The 21,072-nt window shown below is 50.9% G+C and overlaps 2 protein-coding genes across 3 annotated transcripts in view; one reads left to right on the top strand and one right to left on the bottom strand.

The window, feature by feature from the left end:
• Txndc5 (thioredoxin domain containing 5) overlaps window positions 1–16,605 on the top strand; it is a 35,955-nt gene extending 19,350 nt beyond the window's left edge. The window contains exons 4-10 of the mRNA XM_005327482.5: window positions 4,061–4,157; window positions 6,752–6,867; window positions 9,155–9,241; window positions 9,836–9,979; window positions 12,208–12,290; window positions 13,706–13,835; window positions 14,937–16,605. Coding sequence (XP_005327539.2) covers window positions 4,061–4,157; window positions 6,752–6,867; window positions 9,155–9,241; window positions 9,836–9,979; window positions 12,208–12,290; window positions 13,706–13,835; window positions 14,937–15,059 — 780 coding nt within the window. The 3' untranslated portion in view covers window positions 15,060–16,605. The remainder of the gene's footprint in view (window positions 1–4,060; window positions 4,158–6,751; window positions 6,868–9,154; window positions 9,242–9,835; window positions 9,980–12,207; window positions 12,291–13,705; window positions 13,836–14,936) is intronic.
• Bmp6 (bone morphogenetic protein 6) overlaps window positions 16,406–21,072 on the bottom strand; it is a 163,238-nt gene continuing 158,571 nt past the window's right edge. Inside the window, exons 5-7 of one of the 2 annotated variants that reach the window (XM_013359649.4) lie at window positions 19,027–19,103; window positions 18,065–18,175; window positions 16,406–17,843 (exon numbers count right to left, since the gene is read on the bottom strand). In XM_013359649.4, the coding sequence (XP_013215103.2) occupies window positions 17,712–17,843; window positions 18,065–18,175; window positions 19,027–19,103 (320 nt within the window). In that variant the 3' untranslated portion in view covers window positions 16,406–17,711. Of the gene's footprint in view, window positions 17,960–18,064; window positions 18,176–19,026; window positions 19,104–21,072 lie in introns of both variants that reach the window. The other variant, XM_005327483.5, reaches the window with a different exon arrangement.

The raw sequence follows: 21,072 nt of genomic DNA, 5'->3' as shown, positions 1-21,072 counted from the left end.
ACAGCTCGGATTTCAAACTGTAACCTCGTGGGGAGGAGTGCTGTAGCATCAGGGTCCACTAGAGACTTATCTAATTATAGGAAACGGAAGACCACAGACCTCTCGGACAGTAGATTTGCATCTTTGTCACGGTGAGAAAGCTGGTGGAGCAGGTGCAACTTTCACACAGATTAAACTTCACATTGTTGCCGTGTGAAAATGTTCTTTGGAGAGGAGGCAGGTATGGGGAGTGGGAGGGGAATAACTTTAAAGAGCACTTAGTAGCCTCAAAAAAAAAAAAAAACTTTTAAGGTAAACTTTGCACCCAAAAGCCTGTTTTCTGCAATGGTTTTATTTAACAGCCAATGTGAGAATGTGCGGGCAATTTTATCTTGGAAAGGTGTGTCCTGCCAGGAGCTGGCTTCCCCTTTGCAGACGTGGCCAGGGAGGAGGTGCAGTGATCAGGGCTCGGCCTACACGCTCTGAGGGTTGGTTTGGAGACGCTGGATGCATGGAATTTACCTGTCACCCTGAAGCCACTTACCTAACCTCCATGTTTTAGTGTCTCCAAGCAACAAGGTTTTCAGATCATTGCCACAAACAATGACAGTGACAATGTGTGTTATCATGCAAAAGTTAAAGTATGGAAACTTTGTCTAGGTGGAGTACCCCTCACCTAAAATGCTTGGGGCCAGAAGTATTTCACATTCTTTTCAAATTTTGGAATATTTGCATACACATCATGAGATATCAAGTCTAAACCTGAGATGGATTTATGCCTTTTTTTTTTTTTTGTAACATATACCTTATACACACACACACACACAGCCCAAAGGTAATTTTCTTTCTTTTTATTTTTTTTTGGTACTAGAGATTGAACTCAGGGGCACTCCACCAATGAGCCACATCCCCAGCCCTATTTTGTATTTTATTTAGAGACAGGGTCTCACTGAGTTGTTTAGTTCCCCACCATTGCTGAGGCTGGCTTTGAACTTGCGATCCTCCTGCCTCAGCCTCCTGAGCTGCTGGGATTATGGGCATGCACAGCCGCTCTCAGCCCAAAGGTAATTTTTAATACAACGTTTTTAGTGTGCCGGCTTTCTTTTTTATTTTTTAAAATATTTATTTTTAAGTTTTAGTTGGAGACAATATCTTTATTTTACATTTATGTGCATGCTAGGCGAGTACTCCACCACTGAGCCACAACCCCAGCCCCAAGTGTGCGGCTTTCTGACTTCAACCTGTCACGGGAGGTCAGTGGTGGAATTTTCCACTTGTGTTCTCATGCTGGTGCTCAAAAGACTTTGGATTTTGGAGCATTTTGGATTTGGGGTTTTTGGAGTAAGGATGCTCAATCTGTACTAAAAATCAGAAAATCTTTTCAATTTTGACTTAGCTTTTTAAAATGAAAAGATGTTTTTTTAAAGTTCTTCATCTGTACTTCTGCCCTAAATAGTTTAATATATACATTTTTATATTTTTGCATAACAAACTGGGGTTTTTCCCCTTCATTTTGTGATAATATTTCAAAGGAAATTATGCCATTTTTTTATGTCATACCCTGCTTTTTATATTTCCGTGTTTACTCCTCTGCTTTTTTAAAACACAGTTACAATCATGTAAATGTTTCACCCTTTCTATAATGAATACTTTATATTCCTATATCGCGTGGACTTGGCATAGTTTGATGCTTTTGCTATTAGTGGATGTTTAGATTGTTTATGATTCTTTTCTCATCAGAAATGACATAAAGAACATGTTAATCTTTTGAAGAGCTTTCTTTCCTCCTCTTTAAAAAAATTTTTTTATTTGTTCTTTTTAGTTAAATGTGACAGTAGAATGTATTTGGACATATCATATGTACATGGAGTCTAATTTCCCATCCTTGTGGTTGTACATGATGTGGAGTTTCAGTGGTCGTATATTCACATGTGAACACAGGAAAGTTATGTCCAGTTCATTCTATTGTCTTGTCCATTCCCATCCTCTCACCCTTACCCCCACTCCAACCTGTCCTATCTGGTGAACCCCTGCTTATTGTGAGTCAGCATCCACATATCAGAGAGAACATTCGGCTTTTGGTTTTTTGGGATTGGCTTATTTCACATAGCATGATAGCCTCCAGTGTCATCCATTTACTGGTAACTCCCATAACCATACTTCATTCTTCTTCATGGCTGAGTAATATTCTGTTGTGTATATATATCACATTTTCTTTATTCACGTGTCGAAGGGCACCTAGTTGGTTCCATAGTTTAGCTATTGTGAATTGAGCTCTTATAAATATTGATGTGGCTGTGTCACTGTAGTATGCTGATTTTAAGTCCTTTGAGTATAGACCAAGGAGTGGGATAGCTGGGTCAAATGGTGGTTCCATTCCAAGTTTTTTGTCTTTCCTCCTCTTTTTTAGTGATATTTTATGAATATATTTCCAGACATAAAATTACAAAGCCCGAAGTTAAAGAATATTTTTAAAAATAAGTATTTAAAAAATGTCAAAATTAATTTTAAAATATTTCAAATAATATTTAAAACAAATAAATACACTTAAAAAAATTATGGCTCTTAATGAATATTGACGACTGCTTCCCTCAGAGTCCCGTCAGTTTCCACCGTCACCAGCAGGGAGAGGCGGTAGCTGTGTCTGTCATATGTGGTGGTGTCCCCGTGATGGTGGGGACTGCTCTGGTGTCCCCCGGGGGCACAGAAGTGAGCCTCACAGGAACGTGTTATTTCTGAAAGCCCTTTGGACATCTCGGAAGGATGACGACCAGCACCTGGTGTCATTTGAGCTCATAGACTGTCCTCCCGCCATCCTTTGCTTGTGGTCCTTCTTGGCATTTTGAGAGATGGGAAGGGCCCTCCGCGATGCTCTCTGGCCGTCACCAGGGGCCTCGCCCGACTTACCCTGGATGTTCTTTTCCATACAGAGGTCAGCGGCCAGGTGAGACTGCAGCAGTGGGCACCGTGCGTCTCCGCTCAGGCGTCCAGTGGTCTCTCCCCTTCTGGTCACTTGGAAGCCAGGGTTGTACCTGGCCTCGAAAACAGGAATTGAAATTGTGTAGGACCCTGGTGATTTGGTGGCTCCTGGGGACCAGAACCCCTGCCCCCAGCCCACCTTACCTTTCGGCTTCCTGTGGCTCCGACTTTCTGTGGCTTCAGTTACCCACAGTCCAAAAATATTAAATGGAAAATTCTAGAAATAAGTAGTTCATGAGTTCCGAGTAACTTTTGCTACAGCACATGGTTCTGATTGTTCTCTCTCATTATTAGTTGCTGCTGTTAGTTTCCTGCTGGGCCTAGTTTATAAGCTGAACCTTAAGATAGATACGTGTGGACAGGAAAAACGAGATCCGTCAGGTTAGGTACTACCTGCGGCTTCAGGCACCCACTGGGGGCCTTGGCACACACCCGTGCAGATAGGCAGGGGACTGCCGGGCTGACAGGAGCGTCTTTTACAAAGCCCTTCTGGTCACGTGAGGCACCATCACAGCCTGTGAACCCGACCGTGGGTTCCTCCTTTCCATCCATTCCCCGGGTATTTTCCTCTCGTCACCTCTTGTCTCTGATTTGTCGTTGACCGTCGGCCTTCCTTCTGGTGTGAGTGAAGGGGAGCAGGCCCCGGCTCCCTGGCATCCTCTACTCTCAGTCCCGTCCATCCTCTGCCTCTGTGTGTTGAGGCGCTGCCCCCGCACAGGAAGCCCATCGGGAGTTTTATTTTGTTCCCTGTGTGAAACTTCAGGACTCACTTCAGAGAAGAGAGCAGAGTTGGGGCGGGACCGTCCTTCAGCCTGTCTGCCTTGTTGGGTGGGTGCTTTGGTGGGGGACAGCTGTCACCGGCTGCCTGGGAGCCTGGGTCCTGCAGGGTACGGCTGGCGAGGGGCTTGCAGCTCACATACCCAGAGCATGGACGGGGCAGTTCCCAGCCTGGCCTGGCCCAACCCAGCGGCACCGACACAGGTGCAGGGAGTTGGGAGCCAGGGCGTCTGCAGAGGCCCTAGACAGAGACCTGTCCCCTCGTCAGCTTCCCTGTGTGTGCACGAACAAGCCCCGTGACCGCTGTTTTGTTTTCTCCTATCAGACGCCAGAGCCAGCCGCGGAACCCCCCAGAGCCCCGGAGCTCAAGCAGGGCCTGTACGAGCTCTCGGCCAGCAACTTCGCGCTGCACGTGGCACAGGGTAAGGTGGGCAGGGCCCGGCCGCCCGAGGTGGGGATGCGGGCTTCCTGGAACACTGACCCCGTCACGTGACCCGCTGGCTTCTTTCTGACCAGGGGTCTCTCTCCGGGACCCGGCGGGATCGCCCTTGGACATTCTTTTTCCTTCCGTGTTTGCCCCTGCAGACCTGCCAGGCCTCAGCAGAGCTAAAGTCCTGGGTGCTGAAAGTTGGGGTCACGCAGAGGCACACCCGGGAGGTGCCCCAGCTGCTGGTGCGCCCTGGATAAGTGTTTATATTCATGCTGACCACGCGCTTATTGTCCGTAGGCAGCCACAGCCTCCCCTACCTGTTAAAGCAGGATTGAGTGGGACCATAATGACCTGCGAATCGAATCAGGTGTCTCCACACTAAAATACCTTTCTCTAGCATATCTCACATTTTGGAAATGGTCCCCCAAAGATCGCAGTGATCTACCTGCGGCCTCCTGTGTGAGTGACCACATGTCCGTCTGTGTTCACACGTGGCCACCATTCAGGAAAGCCGTCTCCCTCTGGGTGACAGGAATGTAAACGCAGCCTCTTTGCTGGCCGCCAGGGTCAGGCGCTGCCATGGAGAGAGGTCCCGGGGAAGAGGGTGGGAAACCTCGGGTGAGAGGCTCGGAGTTGATCTGACCTCACGGCCCGAGCCCGCTGGCAGCCGGACCCCTCGTCGGCCACTGCGCTCTGTCTAAAATGACTTGACGGTGGTGACACCTTCGGCCTTCTGCTGTTACTTAAGGTTTACCAGCGTCCCCAGGAGTGGGACCTCAGCGGGCCTCCTCCCGCAGGAGATAAACTGTGGGTTCAGACTGACTTGGGCTCCTTGCAGAAGGGGCTACCCAAATCACCTTGTCCTAGATGGTCCCTTGGGAGCCGCGTCCAGCCCGGCCCTGGACACGTCCCTGCTGCAGGGCGGCACTCTGTAGGCCCCACGCCACGCTGCTGGACAAGGATCCCTCCCTGAGACGGCTGCCTCTTCTTGCCCTCCTTGGTTTCCCATCAGGATCCTGATTGGTTCCTGGAGACCCTGCTCCACCCGGCCCCCGAGGTTAGGCATCCACCTGTCCACAGGCTGGGTTCCTGCCTTGCACAGGAGGTGCTCAGTTTTTAACTATGTGTCGCACCATTTCCTTATAAATGCACCACTGCTGAGCACGGATGTGGGGGAGTCCTGGGGGGAGGCCAGGCCAGGCCCCCGTCAGGGCGTTAGCTAGATCTTCCCCAGCCCCAGCCTGCTGTGGGGTTGGCATCAGCCCTGCATCAAAGAACCGCCCAGATAAAAGCCTTCAGTGTCTACAGAACGATGTTGTCAGGGGTTTTCTTTTCCTTAGCCAAAAGGGTGGTCCTGTTTTTTAAACCTTCTGTTTTGTGGCAAAATAGAACAGAGATTACAGGAAGCAAACGTGGCGCCTGGGAAACGGTCATCCTGCCGCCCCCGCCCAGGCCCGGCGGCCCAGCTGCCAGCCTCTCGAGTCCCCTCTAAACCCCAGCCCTGATCTTCCGCCCTCTTTTCCCCCGTGGAGGCCCTTTCCCAACTTCTGTGGGGACCGTTCCTTTTCCTTATGGTTTCGGGGATGAAGGGTGCGTTCCCAGGCACAGCAGTTCAGCTCGGTCTTTTTAAACTTCTCCTTTAGTGGCACTGTGACGGAACCCAGGGCCTTGCGCATTGCATCCTCGGGAAACGCTCCACCACTGAGTTTCAGCCCGGCCCTAGTTGGGGGTATTTTTTTTTTTTTTTAATGGATGGCCCCTGGTTTACAATGGCTGGGTTTAATGACTTTTCTATCAAGTGTCCTTTTTGACAGGTTCATCAGGACGGAGCCCCATTGTAAGTCGGGGAGCACCTGCACTTCTCTCTTTCAAGGCCCCTCTGACTGCACGTCCCCCGGCATCTCTCTTTCTTGTGTTCTCTTTGCGGAGGGGACATTTTGTTGACCTGTACAGTTAGCTCCCTGCAGTCTGGACTTTGCTGATTAAATCCCTGTCGTACAGGTGTACCCACTGCCCTGGTTTCTCTCTTGCCTGTAAGTTGATGGTCGGATCTATGTCGATAGTCCCATTTTGTTTTTCGGGGGTACAGGAAGACCCTTGGCAGTTGCCCCCAATGTCTGGTAGTCCCCGTTCATGGAGGGAGCGTCCCCGGCGGTCACTGCCCGGACCCACGCACTCACGGTCATCCGCTGACTCTAACTCAGGCATCCTTTCTTTGTTGATTTATGTATTTATTTTTGTGAGCAAGAGAGACTCACTCTCGTTATTTACTTGCCTCCTCGGTGTTCATAGTTTATAAAGGAGGCAGGCTGGACACATGCCCAATTATTTTCCTTTATGGACAGTTTTCTGGACAGCAGGAGTTGGTGCCCTGTTATCCTGCAAACAGGGCAGGTTTGGTTTTGTCACCGGTATCGCTATGAACTCATGGGGAGAAACACGGGAGAGTCACTCTAACACTCCAAGGTTCCGTCCCAACTGGGATTTGCCAGACACGAGGACAGAGTATCTGATTCTCTGGGCCTCCGGTCGGGCCTGACGTGAACGATGGCGCCCCTCTCCCCCCGTCCCCCTCCTCCTCTGCAGGCGACCACTTTATCAAGTTCTTCGCTCCGTGGTGCGGCCACTGCAAAGCTCTGGCTCCGACCTGGGAGCAGCTGGCTCTGGGCCTTGAACATTCCGAAACTGTCAAGATTGGCAAGGTAAGTGGAGGCCCTTATTAAACTGGAAATAGACCGTTTTGGGGGCTGGATTAATTAGCGGAGGAGCCCATTATTCATTCTGTGTGCAAAGTCACAGACCTGATTTATTAATTCCATCGAGTGTGCCACTTGATAATTCATTTCACCTTCACAGATGGCAGCCCGGTTTCGAGTTTGCTGGCTTTTCCACGGCCCCGAGATAAATTACGGCCTTGGCTGCTTTGTTTATTTCCAAGAGACGGCCAATTTTTGAATTGGCAGCCCCAGAGCCCGTTCTGCAAAGATACGGGGCAGAGCCTTGTAGAATGTTCCCTGGACGTCCTTGGAGCTCACCCAAGAGCTCTTTCCTAGAGGGCCCTCGACTCTGTGCTCACTGGGGCTCGCAAAAGACCCTTCTTCACAGCGAGCTGCAGTTTGCGCCGCTGCCTGGGATCCCTTCCAGCTCTTCCCACTTTGTACAGAGGAGCCAGAAGTGATAGCTAACAACTTCTGTATAACCGGATTTTCTGGAACTATCCAAAGCAGCTCCTGGGCCATCAAGTCCTTTTAATCTCATCCGTCCTCTGGCACCCCCAGACATCCTGCATGGAGTCATTATGTAAAAACCTCATTTTTCAACTTTGCCACGGGTTCATTTGTATACCGAAGTGGTACTGCGGGTCTGGGAGCGATAGTTAATAGAACGACCTGCTCAGGACAGTGAGATCATCAAAAGCATGATTTGAGGGGTTGAATACACCTGGGTGGCTGACCTCAGGTGAGACTTTACCATTCCCTCGTCTCCCCGTCTGCAAAACTGAGATAGGGTCCGCCGTGTCTGGTCATGAAGATGAAAATACACGGCTTGGTGTGATGTGTGGGTACAGCACCTGCTCAGGGGATTGTCACCATTTTTATTATTATTAAATGGATCTTCATCTCTGCCTGTTAATTGCATTCAATAATTTGTTGGGATCCCATGTTATGATCCTGATTTTATGTTATTGAACCTTTTATGGAAGTGATTATAAAATCATCTTCTTCTACTTTAGCCCATTTCTTATATCCTTCTTTTAGATTATTTCGTGAGCTCTTATGGGAGATAATTCTTTTTAGTGTATCTTAGTAGAAGCTCCTAGAAGGACAAGACACTTGAAGACATCAACCCAGGGAGCAGGGCGGGGGCCCCCATCTCTGAGTGCACACGGCTGGGCTAGACTGGACCCTTGGAAAATCTCATCCCCTCCACAGACTTGGCTTGAGGCTCCTTTGCTTCAGCATAACCCATTCACTGCTGTCTCACTACGGACTTATGGCTTAAAATAACATTTTCACCCTATTTTGTTGACATAGTGAAAAACAACTTAGTTCTGCTGCTTGCTGAATTTTTTCACCCACCAAGGCTGGGCATCGAATCCAGGGTCTTCTGTACGCTAAGCGAGTGCTCTACCCCGAGCCACATCCCCAGACCTTTTTCTTATTTTGAAATAGGGTCTTGCTAAGTTGCCCATTGCTGGCCCCGAACAAGTGATCCTCCTACTTCAGCCTCCACTGTAGCTGGGACTACTGGCCTGTGCCACTGTGCCTGGCTGCTAAGCCAACTTTGTGCCAATGGAAAATAAAAAAAGAAGGGATTCAGAGCAAAATGTTTCATGAAAGTATTTAAAAGATTTAAATAAAAAAAAAACTTGAAGAGCTGAGATCACTGGTAAATTAAGTTTATAGAATTAAGACAGAGCTGCCTCTCTTGTGTGCCAGGTGCTCCTTGTCGACTCCCTTGCTTTTGTGTGCATGTGTGCTGGGGATGGAGCCCAGGGCCTTGTGCCTGCTGAGGACACACTCTTATCCCAGAGCTGCGTCCCGAGGCCTCCCTGCTTGATTAGAAAACTGCATGAGTGGGAGCAGGAGAGCAGGTTTACAAACGGACACTGAACTGTCCAGGCCCTGCTCACTCACGGCAGCCTGGCTCACGCCCCCTTCCCAGATATCAGGCTGGACCTTGACTCCAGCCGCCAACTGTTCCAGTTAGAAGGCCGCTTCCCAAACGTCGTCATTTTTCAACTGGGTTCAAGTGAATCCTGTCTCTAAAATAAATCTTGTCGCTCTGCTCCATTAGCTCAGGTGTATCTTGGGGTGGCTTCTAGGAAAAGTCTCTCTAAAAACTGCAGCTTGCTGGCGTAGATGCTACAGAACCTGAACTTTAAAAAACAGTCTTTTTTTTTTTTTTAAGAACAAAGTGTCTGACATTCCCTTTAGCAAAAAGGACATGAGGACACTGACCAGGAGCATGATTGTGCTTTGTTTCCAGGTGGACTGCACGCAGCACTACGGACTCTGCTCAGAAAACCAGGTCCGCGGCTATCCTACTCTTCTCTGGTTCCGAGACGGTAAGAAGGTAGGTCTCGGGTTCCTGGTGAGGAGACAGAGTTCCTCCTGACAGCAGAGGGCGGAGTTGCTGAGGGGGGTGACCGGTGCAGGGAATGGCCATGGTCAGCTGTTTGGACCTTGGCCTCCAGGAACGTGTCCCAGGGAACCAATGTCTTTCTCTTAAGGAGATCTGGAGAGTTAGGAGAAGCCCTTCTGCTATTTTGAAGTGTTTCAGGGGCTCAGGTTGTCATGAGAATAGCCCAGAGGCACAGGCTAACTGTGCTGTGGCCAGAGATGCAGGCCAGGCCTCAGAGTAGGGACAGTGCTGGCTCTCAGTAGGGTTCTGCCCCTCCATGCCTGGCACGTGGTCATCCTCTTATGGTTCCCCAGGCAGCATGAGGGCTCGCTGGAGCTACAAAGTCTGTCACCAACACCAAGCTTCAAATCTCTCCTTTCCATCCAAGTGGGAGCAGGCAAAGCTTGCTCAGGGTGCACAGCTGAGACACCTGGGGGGGGGGGTCCCCATGGGGCGAGCGGGGCCGGGGAGGTCAGTGGTACAGAGTGCTGACATGTGCTGACCAGGGGGTCTCCACACGGCCCGCGTGGCCCTGGTCTCCGACAGGTCGATCAGTACAAGGGAAAGCGGGACTTGGAGTCACTGAGAGACTATGTGGAGTCACAGCTGCAGGGTCCAGAGACGGGAACCCCAGAGACTGTGGAGCCCTCAGAGGCACCAGCGATGGCAGCGGAGCCCACAGGTGACAAGGTGGGTGTCTGCACTCTCTCAGGAGGGATGGAGAGGGGCCATGGCCACCTGCCTGACAGGGAGGGCACTCCGACATCGTGGAGTTGGCTGAGATGCCTCTCGCTCGACAGGAAGCATCTTCTCCATCTCCTCTTACGGGCTTGAAGGGGTGAGAGTGAACAAAAGCTTCCCTTTTAAAAGACCGAGGTAGATGTGAGTCGAATCTGGGGATGGTGTGTGACGCCCATCATCTAGGAAAGCGTTCGGTTTTGGTGGAACTTGGAGGTATTGGCTATGGGTCTCGACTGCTTGCCGTTTCCGGTCTCTTGACACAACCTGGCTGCAGTCCCTCGATTGTGATCGGGTGGCAAAGGCCCCGGAGAGACTGTGGCAGAGAGGTCGGGTGCGGCGGGGCGAGGAGGCCAGCCGCCGTAGGATGCCTGCTTTGTCTGGGCAGCCTCTGGAGGGCCAGCGTGCTGTGCTCCTTCAGACAGAGCCAGGCTGAAGATCCACTCACCCTGCGTTTGTCCCCAGGCCACGTCAGGTCCTGTCTTAGCTGCCAGGGAACAAAATTAAGACCCACTTTGTGCCTGAGAAGGGCACCGGGTCCGTGGGGGAGACAGGACAAGCTGGTGTCCTGGACTGTGACCAGTGTGGGGGCAGCCAGGTTAGCTGGAGAGGAAGGAGAGGCGCCTCTGTCTGCAGGAGGGACACGGCTCCCAGGGCTGCCAGGGGAGGCACCAGGAGCAGGGGTGCGGCTGTCAGTCACCCGGTGTGTCAATCAGCCAGTGTGTTCTGGGCGGGGCCTGAGGTGCCGGGAGGAGTGAGGTGGAAACAGGCCATGGGTGCACTGGAGGAGGCTCAGGTGAATCCAGAGCTGGAATGCAGGGGACACAGCCAACTCAGGGCTCCCTGAATTTTTAGGGTGTCCCCACAGTGTTTCAAGCAGTTGTGAAACATGGAGAGACAACCTATGGGCTGCAGGTGTGAATCGAGCTGTTGCCTTAGGCCATGAAAGATGAGACCCCAACTAAGGTGTGACAGTAAGAACCGAGGAGGAGCAAGTGTAAGGGTCCTGCTCTAGGGAGCAGCTGGAGGGGTCTGATTTCTGGACCGTCCAAGCACAGAGAAGGACCAGAGCAGAGGCGACAGGTTTGGTTTCAGGGTGTTGGTGTCCAGGGCTCGTGTTTAGGTGGAGATGCGCAGGGGACAGTTACCTACAGGACTCCGGAGCCACGGCAGGAGGTCTGCACAGAGGAGCGGGGCCATGGGCTGTCTGTCAGCTTTCCCTGGAAACTGACGCCAAAGGCCCCAGTGAGATTATTCAAGAGGAGTCTCCCGTGTGCTCCCCAGGGGGTCAGTGCCTCAATTTCCCCGTCTGCCAACATTTCCATGGCTCAGCTGCAGGTAGAAAACTAAATGAAGAAAGATGGTACCTGTACTGAACGTGCACTGACCTTTTTCTTGTCCCCTAAACAAGAGTGTCACAACTGTTTACGTGGCAGTTGCAGTGGATTATTAAGACTCATTGAGAGATGACGTGAGACACGTATCCCTGACAGCAGCCCTGGTTCACGGAGCTGCAGGATAACCCGCCCCCAGTCTTGGTGTGAGGAGAGGGTCCTGGAGCCATTTTTGGAGACGTGCACAAACCCAATGCTGTAAAGGACAGTCTGGGTAGAATTGCTTTGCAGCGGGCTGCCGGGGGGCACCCTCCCTGGAAATCCCCCGACAGGGCTTGGATGAGCACTTCTCGGTGACCTTACACGTGGAATGGGAAGACGCCGGTTCTGTGTCAACACGGCGTTGCCCGTGTTGCTGCCCTTGCTGTGCCAGGTTCCCTCTGTGACAGAGAAGGTGAAGCCTCCCAGGGGTGATGGGACAGACGGGAGGCAGCATGTGAGGAAGCCTCAGGTCACTTGGTGAGGGGACAAGTGCGACTCCCCCCCCCCCCAGGCTGGGAGGTGCGGTCTGCACCTGAGCCCCGCCCTGGGCAGACTTGGGGGGCAGGACCGAGGTCTGAGGGTGTCTTCCTGGCATTTCCCGCCTGTCCCAATCCCTGTAAGACAGCAGCCACCTCGTCATAGCTGCCCCTGCGATGACCTCTGTGCAGTGCAAGTTCCGTGTATATTTCTGGGTGACTTTGGAGCATGCAGAACAGCGTTTTCAAGGGGGGGACGGGTCTTGTATCTCTGCCCCGCTGTAGCTGAAGTGATGTGTTTCAACTGTGGTTTTGTCTTTCCCGGAAGGTCGCCGTGTTGGCACTCACTGAAAAGAACTTTGACGACAGCGTTGCAGAAGGAATGACCTTCATCAAGTTTTATGCTCCGTGGTGAGTGGCTGCTTCATCAGCACAGCCTTCCCCCTGCTGTGCTCCAGTCACAGCGGGTCCGCCCCCTCAGTAGCAAACCCCCCAGACTTGACACTGGGCAGATTCCACATTGGCACAAAGGTCGTACGGGAAACAAGGAGATGTTCTCACCGTGCCCCTCGATTCAAATACGCTGAAGTTCCGTGGCACGCACGATGGTTCATAGGGAAAGAGGTTGATTTAGTTACAGCTCCGTCTACAAAAACGGAGGTGATTGACGATGGCCCCCACGAAACACGGTCTGGCATCTGGGTGCTTTCCAGGCTGATGGTTTCGGAGTTAGACCATGACCATCACCAGGTCGCTCTGCTCCTCTTTTTCTTTCACATGACGGGACAGAGAGACCCAGTGGAGCTCGGCTTTCTGTGAGAGCCATTCAGTATGTGGCCCAGTTACCCCAACGTTCCTGTCCCGGGGTCCTTGAGGAGCAGAGTTGAATGGAGAGCAAATCATCTGAGGCCAAGACAGCCTGACAGTGTGTGTGGGGGGGATGACAGGAGACCAGCCCTAACCCACTGTAACTCTGCATGTCCTTCGACCCCGCGGAGCCTGTTTCCTCAGCGGTCAGCAGGGAGCAGCGCTTGGTCTTCAGAAGCCAAACGCTCCGTCGGGCCAGGAGGGTGGCAGACTCCACCTGGACCTGCACAGGGAAGGGCGCCGATGTCACTTGGCCCGGAGCTTGTTCACGCCAGGTCCTTGGGAGGAACCGCAGTGTCAGGGACAGAGAGTGGGCACAGGACTCCTCTGACCCGTGTGATTTTTAAAGACTGGACACGCTCGTGTCCACACGGCCCTCAAGAGTGCTCTCTGTTTTTAAAAACCCTAAAGCGATACAGGTCACGCTTGAGGCAAGAACATCACCTTTCATGGAGCCGCCCGAGTCTCGGGAGAGGGTCAGGAAGAAGAGGGAGTCGACCAAGGGGGACAAGGGAGGGTTCCCACTGAACTCTGCAGTGGCCTTTTCCAAATTGCTGAAGTGTCCAAGAAGCCTTGAAATTCTGGAATTTTAAGACCGTTAACAGTCGCAGCTAAAATATTCCCAGAATTCAAGTGATTTTTTAAGATTCTGCTTCACTTCCGGTCCAAACCCTTGTGCTCATAAGTTCCTGAAACCAGCTAGCCCCAGCTTCTCCAAACCTACACTTTTCACACCGCCTCATCTCTCTCCAGTTATCTGAATTGACTGAATTCCTTGTGCAGCATGGGGTGGGGGGGCAGGAGGTGAGGAGGGAAGAGTTAGTATCACCCAAGGGAGAATCTGACATGTTGGAAGTTTCTAGGCAACTGTTGACCATCTCGTGCAGAAGCCGCAAAGCCCTGGCAGGGAGTGACCTTGACCCCAGGGCCTCACCACAGCTCTCACGCTCTGTTCCTAGGTGCGGTCACTGTAAGAATCTGGCTCCCACGTGGGAGGAACTCGCTCAGAAGGAATTCCCAGGTCTGGCCAATGTCAAGATCGCTGAGGTCGACTGCACCGTGGAGCGGGACGTTTGCAGCAAGTACTCGGTGGGTTTGCTGCGTGAAACCGCACCTGGGGTGGGTGGGCCTGGGTGAAACCAGGCCTGGGGCCTCCAGAAGTCAGGAGCCAGTCAGTCCCCAGTGGTCACACTGTGGAGTTGTGGGCTCAGGAGATGGTGCCCTCTGCCCTCATCCCCACAAAGCATGGCTAGGGCCCTTTTGAGATGTTTTGCTGTGAGGGGCAGAAGCTACTCTCAGAGGTGAGGGGTCTCTGCCTGGCTTTTGTGCTGAGAATACCAACCAATGCCACTGCTGGTGCTGATGGACCCCCGAGGGGCTCTGTCTCCAGACATATCCAGCACCTGAAGGACAGTGTCTGAGCTCAAGAAGTACTTGAGCCAGGCATGTGCTTGGGGGAACCGTTACCTTCATTCCCAGCTGGTCACACAATCTAATGACCCAGGGGATTTGTGATTCACATTTTTCTTTTGTTGTTGGTGGTGGTATTTATTTATTTAGTTTTTAAGGTTTGGGGATTGAACCCAGGGGTGTGTGCTCGGCAAGTGCTCTACACGGAGCCCCAGCCTCTGACTCTTCTTCTTCTTCTTTAATTCTTTTTGGTACTGAGAATTGAACTCAGGGGCACTGGACCACTGAGCCACACCCCCAGCCCTTATTTTGTATTTTATTTAGAGACAGGGTCTCACGGAGTTGCTGAGCGCCTCCCTGTTGCTGGGGCCGGCTTGGAACTCGTGATCTTCCTTAAAAAAACATTTGGAGCCTCGGAGGTTTATGACCTCATTAGGTGGACGTGGTTTACTTGTCATTAACAGATGCTAGTTACTTGTTGGGCCTGGAAATTTTTAAGAGAAAAGGGGTGAGCCGCAGCTGGAAAGCGCATGGCTGGGTGCTGCGCAGAGGAGCACGGCTTCCCCCAACACGTTAGGAATGTAGACGCCAGGCCCCGCCCCAGAAGTGAAGATTCAGAGTCTCCACTTGAGGGTAAAACCATCCCTTTGACACTAGCCCTTCATGGAATTTGGACTAAATAGTAAGTGTGGAGCCCTCAAGGCAGTCTGGTTTCAAGACGCAGTTTGTGTGTGACTCAGCGCGATGGTTTTCAATCTCTCCCCCCACCCCCTTTTAAAGGTACGAGGCTACCCCACCTTGTTGCTTTTCCGGGGAGGCAAAAAAGTCGGTGAGCACAGCGGTGGTCGAGACCTGGAGTCCTTACACCAGTTCGTCCTGCGCCAGGCGAAAGACGAACTCTGAAACCCGCCGGGGAGTCTCCTGTCCTGCCTGGCCGCCCGACACCCGGTGGACAGGAGCGACGTCGTTCGGACATCCAGGGTTCGAGGGATGGTTATCCAGAAAGCTGAATGTATGAACTTGTGGTGTCTCCTTCACATGTTTTTTTTAAGCCAACTCGCTCTACGGATTCTTGATTTAAGTTCCTCTAAGCCAATGTGTCACTCATGGTCACTGTGCAAGTGAAATGTTCTCGGTGGCAATCCACCCCCTCCACCACCCTTTTCTTGATGAAATTAAAGGGGTTTCCTCTGAGACTAAAAGAGTCAAGGGAAATGAAGTTACTGGACTATTTTGGGCTCCCAAGTGATTTTTATAAAAGCATCATCCCCCCCCCAAAAAAAACATAGTTCTTTGCACTGCCCCTGAGTTCTGCAGAGGTGGCCTTGTGGCAGAAGTGATATTTTCTCTGACCTGAAGGTCACAACTGACTTGTTAATCATGTGGCTGGTTTGTACCTTGGAGCAGATTTCAACACACAAACCTGTCCCCGTGGGAAATACCCTCGTGGCCACTGCTGAGTCTTGTTCTGTGGGGACTGACTGACTTCTCTTGTGGGCGGAAGTCCCCCATAATACTGCAGTGGCACTGTGGGCCGCGCCCCAGCACTTGTGCCGAGCCCGTCCTTCGATGTCCCCCCCCAGCAGTTCTCATCACAGGGGACTCATGTTTGCTTCACACGGGCACCAGGTTTCATCCGCTCGTGTGAACACAAAGCCGGGGTCCCTGTGAACATTAGGGTTCCATGTCTTCCGTACAAAGTGCGTGCGGGGGAGGAAAGTCCCACTCGTCTGGTCCTAACTGCCCTGTCAGCCAGTGGCAGATGCTGGCTGTGTCTGCCACCTGGGGCGACAGGACCAGAGGGGCTTTCTCAGGCCTGCAGCTCCACTCCGGAGCCCCTGGAGATATGGCTTCTGATTCTGTTCCTCAGTCATCCTCCTGTGAACCTGCTATGTGCTGTCTGCCTTGGAGGAGGTCGGCTTTCTAATATGCCAACAGAGGGACCTCGAGACCAAAGACTGACGTCGGCAGGTTGCGCTGGCCCCCACGTGCCCAGAGGTCAGTGTCGGCCCCCTCCTAACTCAGGCCACGCTTGGCAACTGGACGTCCTTCCTAGCACCCTTGGACATGAGCACCCGTGGGATGGAGCTCATGATGACCACCTGGCGACCAGCCCCCTCCCCCACCCCAAGCACAGGGCGTCATCCCCAGGTAGCGAGCGCAGAGCAGCTGGCGTGGGGACTCTCAGAAGCAAGACCACATCTACTGTCTGAGGCAGACGGTAACAAAGCAGCATCTCCGCCAGCCTCTGCCTCAAAGGAAATCTTTATTCATCAGGTGTGGTTCACAGATATCCTTCAGAAAAAAAAAAAAAAATACCGAACAGCTTTCTAGAAAAGCCCAGCCACCAGGAGTGGCTTTAGCTTTGCATCATGAGTCTTGTATTCAGAGAAAATCAAAGTGGTACAATTTGTTTACACTCTACTTTCTAAATAAACTTTTTTTTTTTTTTAAAGTCTGGTCTTTTCTTAAATGTTACAGCAGAATGGATATAAAATAGGCAATAAATTATAGTTTCTATTTACAAAAAAAAAGCTGTAGGTGCAAACAGTTAAAGATTATAAATGTATTATTTAATCAGTTTAGTATGAAATTGGTTTCCCAGTACATGATTGCGAAAAAGACATTTAAAAAATATTCTAAGATTTAATCTGAGTCTTACTTTCTACAAAAGGAAACTGTGATCTCTGTTCATGAACAGCGTATGCCCGTCTCCAAGACCCATGCTTAACGTCAGGCGCTCCTTCCTCCTCGGGTTCCCCTTCCTCCTCGGGTTCCCCACTCCGGGTGCTAACCCCGTCACACGGTATCCATAGAGTGAAAGGCAAAGGTCCTCGCTCAGGAAGGAGATGGGATGGGAGAGCCAACATTCCTGAAGTTAGCGAGCTTTTCAAAGACTGGTCTGATAAAGAAGAGGTGGGGACTGCTTTCAGATGTGACGTAGTTAAAACCAAGGCTGCTGCAAGCGCTCCCCCCAACTTGCAGCCTCGCCTCAGAGGCTGAGCCATCTCCTTTTGGTTCTAGCGGGGAGCTGGGTGAAGAGGGTGTGGTTTCTTTTGACTGGAATAAGGACATCTTCACTCCAGCCAAGCTCCGGCACAAACATGAAGAGTTAACCATGGAGTTAAAAAGGCACCTTCCTGGAGCCCTGGTTCCCATCCTGGCTGCTGATCCCATATGAAAATGGGATTGAGATCTATGAATCCAGGCCTCCCCCTCCATTCCTACTACCTCTGTGCAATCTACCTTTGACGCCTAATATCCCACCAGCTCATACTTCAGCTGAGAATACGCCACTCCTTCAAAAAAAATTTCCCCCCTATTTATTCATGGACACCACAATCTAAAGCAAAGCTAATGCTGGTGGGTTCTTTGTCTTGGCAGGGGGAGGTGCCTTTCAGGGTTAGGTTCCTGCACTTGTCAGACCTCATGCTGCAAATACAGACTCAGCTTCCTACAGACCAACAACTACCCATGGCATTTACGAAGTGAGCGGATTATTAATGTCCTTTTAGAAATCCTCCTAGAGCAGTAAGGCACCAGCATGAGACGGTGTCACGGTCTCGGCTTCCCACTCCCGCTGCTGGTCTTTTTAAGGCAGATGAAATCCCGGGGTCCACAGTAGGATTTGTGCACGCAGCAGCTGGTTTGGGTTAATGGCATCCACAAGCTCTTACGACCATGTTCCTGTATTTTTTCAAGATGACATTGGAGTTGTCATCAAAGTAAAGAACTGAGATGGCATTCAGTTTAGTTGGTGCACAGCACGGTTTGGGGACATACTCGGGATTCATAAGGTGAACCTGTTCCAAAACGGAAACGGGGGCGGGGGGGGGAAGGGTCCTGTTAGAAATGATGACTGGTCTGGGTTCCATCCCAGTTCCCCAGGGAAGGGTCTGGGAACTCACCAAGGTCTGTACGATGGCGTGGTTGGTGGCGTTCATGTGTGCATTGAGTGGGAAGGAGCATTCTCCGTCACAGTAGTTGGCGGCATAGCCCTTGGGCGCGATGATCCAGTCCTTGATTGTAAAGCAAAAGGAAGCAACAGAAGGTGAACATCCCGAAGCTCCTGTGCCCTCAGCAACCCCGGGAGGAGGCGGTGCCCGTGCTGCGGGGCTTAGCAGACTGAGGCAGGGAGGCTCAGGCATGAGTCTATGTTCACATTCAGGTGTGAACCTGGTCCATCTGACTCCCAATCCCTCACTCCTTCCACAGGCCCACAGGACCTCAGCTGCCATCCGCCCCTTAAGCCTGGGATTGCACGTGCAGCCAACTTTAGGTAAAGATCCCCTCAATTAATGATAGGGTGGCATCCCCAACAGCCATTGTAGGTTGAAAATACAAACTGAAATGCACTCAACACCCCCAACCTGCAGAGCACCCTGGCTGAGCAAGAATGCCACCCTCATATAAAAACCACCTTCTGTCATTCATCACCTGTAACTAAATTAGCTTCCTACAAACTAGTGGTGGTTCTTGGGTGTGGAGCCAAACATTGGTGCTCATCTGGCTAGTTGGGGTGAATCTATTTATAGCCATTAGAGAAGTTAACTAGTAGATAAATTTTTCCAGCCCCCTTTCAAAACAGCTAAACTTTGCTTAAATACTAGAATAAATATATGCCCTGTAGGCTTTGAAAGGAGGAGGTCAGAGTGTGGGAGAATATGGGCATTGAAACCGAGGGATCACAAAGCTTGGGAACCCAGAAAGGTATCAGTGGGCGCTTGGCCCACCTCTGTCTCACTCCAGAAGCATGAGAATTTGCGAGGGCTCCTAGGACTTCTACAGAGGAGTCCTCTCACCCATGAAGCTCCGGGACTATGGTGATGGCTGCTGGACCTTGGCCCTCCCTGTTGTCCAGAGGACTCACCTGCCATCCCAGGTCTTGGAAGCTCACATACAGCTCATGCTTCTTGCAGGCTGTTTTTAAGTCACTGCTGTTGTAATCTGTTGGAGGAGATCAGAAGATGTGCCCATTAACTCATTCATTCCTTCACTTGAAAACTGACACAGAGAGCCTGCAACAGGCCAGGCACTGCACCAGGCCACTGTAGACACACAGGGTCACTCAGTGACTCCCTTGGGTTCCCGCTTGTTTTCCTTTTGTCCAATCTGGGGTCAGTCCTGGGCATACTCTTGGCTCAAATGGACACTTTAAAGCAACAGATGTATGTGGTGCACCTGCTGTATGCAGGGCCTCTAGAGAGATGTGACAAGATGCCCACTGGACTTGGAAGGCATGGCATTTTCATTAGCAGGTGACAGCCAGGTAGGATTCACTGTGTTTCAAACATGCAGCATCCTGAAGCTGCATGAGTCTTTGATGAGAGCTGCTGGGCAGGAGGGTCTCCTGAAGGAAGTCTTAGGGAGTGGGGCCCAACAAGGAGGCCCAGGAATGGGCGAGGGGACAGGGAGACACTGTGCAGGGGGCACGCTCTCTTGTTTTGTATTCCATTTGCACTGCCAGGATGGAGCTGGGTTGAGCTCCTACACTGCACTAACACCATGACTCCAAAGCCAGTGCTTCCTGGTGAGAACCTGCCGAAGCTCATGTAGCTGCCCCAGGCGATTCAGGAACCTCCAGCCTGGGTTGGCCAGTGAGAGGACTGAGCATCTTAACTCATCTAGACCCATAGGAGCAGCCCTTCAGTGTGACATGCCTGCTGCCTGGCACCATAGGAAGTAGGGAGATAAATCAGACATGACTTCCATCCTCTGAGAACTTGGAGAATCAAAGGGACGGTGTGAGACACGTACACCAGTCGTTCAGATATGACTCAGAACATTAAAAGTCATGGATAAGGTCAATGTCAATAGGTAAATACCATTTAGAGAAGGAACTGTTCAGGGTGGAAGGGAGAGGAAAAGTGTAGCTCTGTTGGAATGGATTTGAGGATCTGCAAAGGGGAGTCCGGGGAGAAAAAATTGGAGACATGAGTGAGCCAGATTAAAACACAATGATTTGGATTATTATTATTATTATTTTTTTTTTACCAAGGCACAGCTAGAGAATATTTAAAAGTGTAATTCTAAAGGCTCCATTAACCTGGTAGCTGTGTGTGACAGTTCTAGAGAGGGCAGAGATGCACGATGAGGGAAAGACATCGGAGAAAGTTTCTGCCTCTGGTATGATTTCACTGGCTACAGAGCCCACCTCATGGACACGCCACCTCTGCCCTTGTCAACCACGTGAGCCAATAAATTACCTAACTTTCAAATGCCTGTTTGAACTGGATTCTTACACGCATACTCCCAGAATTCCTGGCCCTGAATCAGGAGAGAGCATGCGGATTTCAAGATTTGTAAGGAAAAGAAACAGGAGCAGCTCAGGCCGGTCACCTATACAGAGAAGAGACTTGGGCCAACACTTTGAGGTGGTTTGTTATGTCTAAATTTATTTAGTTTTCCCACTGCCTTCCACCCTAACTTCAATGCCAAGCACCTAGGAGGTGAAAAAAGCAAAACCACACTAGAAGGAAATTTTCACAGTGCAGGGCACCAGGAATTCTCAGTATAAACCCCCACTGTAGGACAAGACAAAGATCCCCTGTTAAAAATCACCCCTCATTTTGTTGCAAATGGACTTCCAGTTTTCCTAGCATCATTTGTTCAAGAAGCTATCTTTCCTCCAATGTATGTTTTTGGCAACTTTGTCTAATATAAGATAACTATACTTAAGCGGGTTAGTCTCTGTGTCCTCTATTCTATACCATTGGTCTAGCGGCCTGTTTTGGTGCCAATACCATGCTGTTTTTGTTACTATTGCTCTGTAGTATAGTTTAAGGTCTGGTATAGAGAGGCCACCTGCTTCACTCTTCCTGCTAAGGATTGCTTTAGCTATTCTTGGTCTCTTATTTTTCCAGATGAATTTCATGACTGCTTTTTTCTATTTTAGCAGTAATGAGATTCCTTGGAA

This window comes from Ictidomys tridecemlineatus, chromosome 8 (assembly GCF_052094955.1).
Source record: "Ictidomys tridecemlineatus isolate mIctTri1 chromosome 8, mIctTri1.hap1, whole genome shotgun sequence".
Taxonomy (NCBI): domain Eukaryota; kingdom Metazoa; phylum Chordata; class Mammalia; order Rodentia; family Sciuridae; genus Ictidomys; species Ictidomys tridecemlineatus.
The sequence above is the reverse complement of the archived record's forward strand: the minus strand, read 5'-3'. Positions and strand labels throughout refer to the sequence as shown.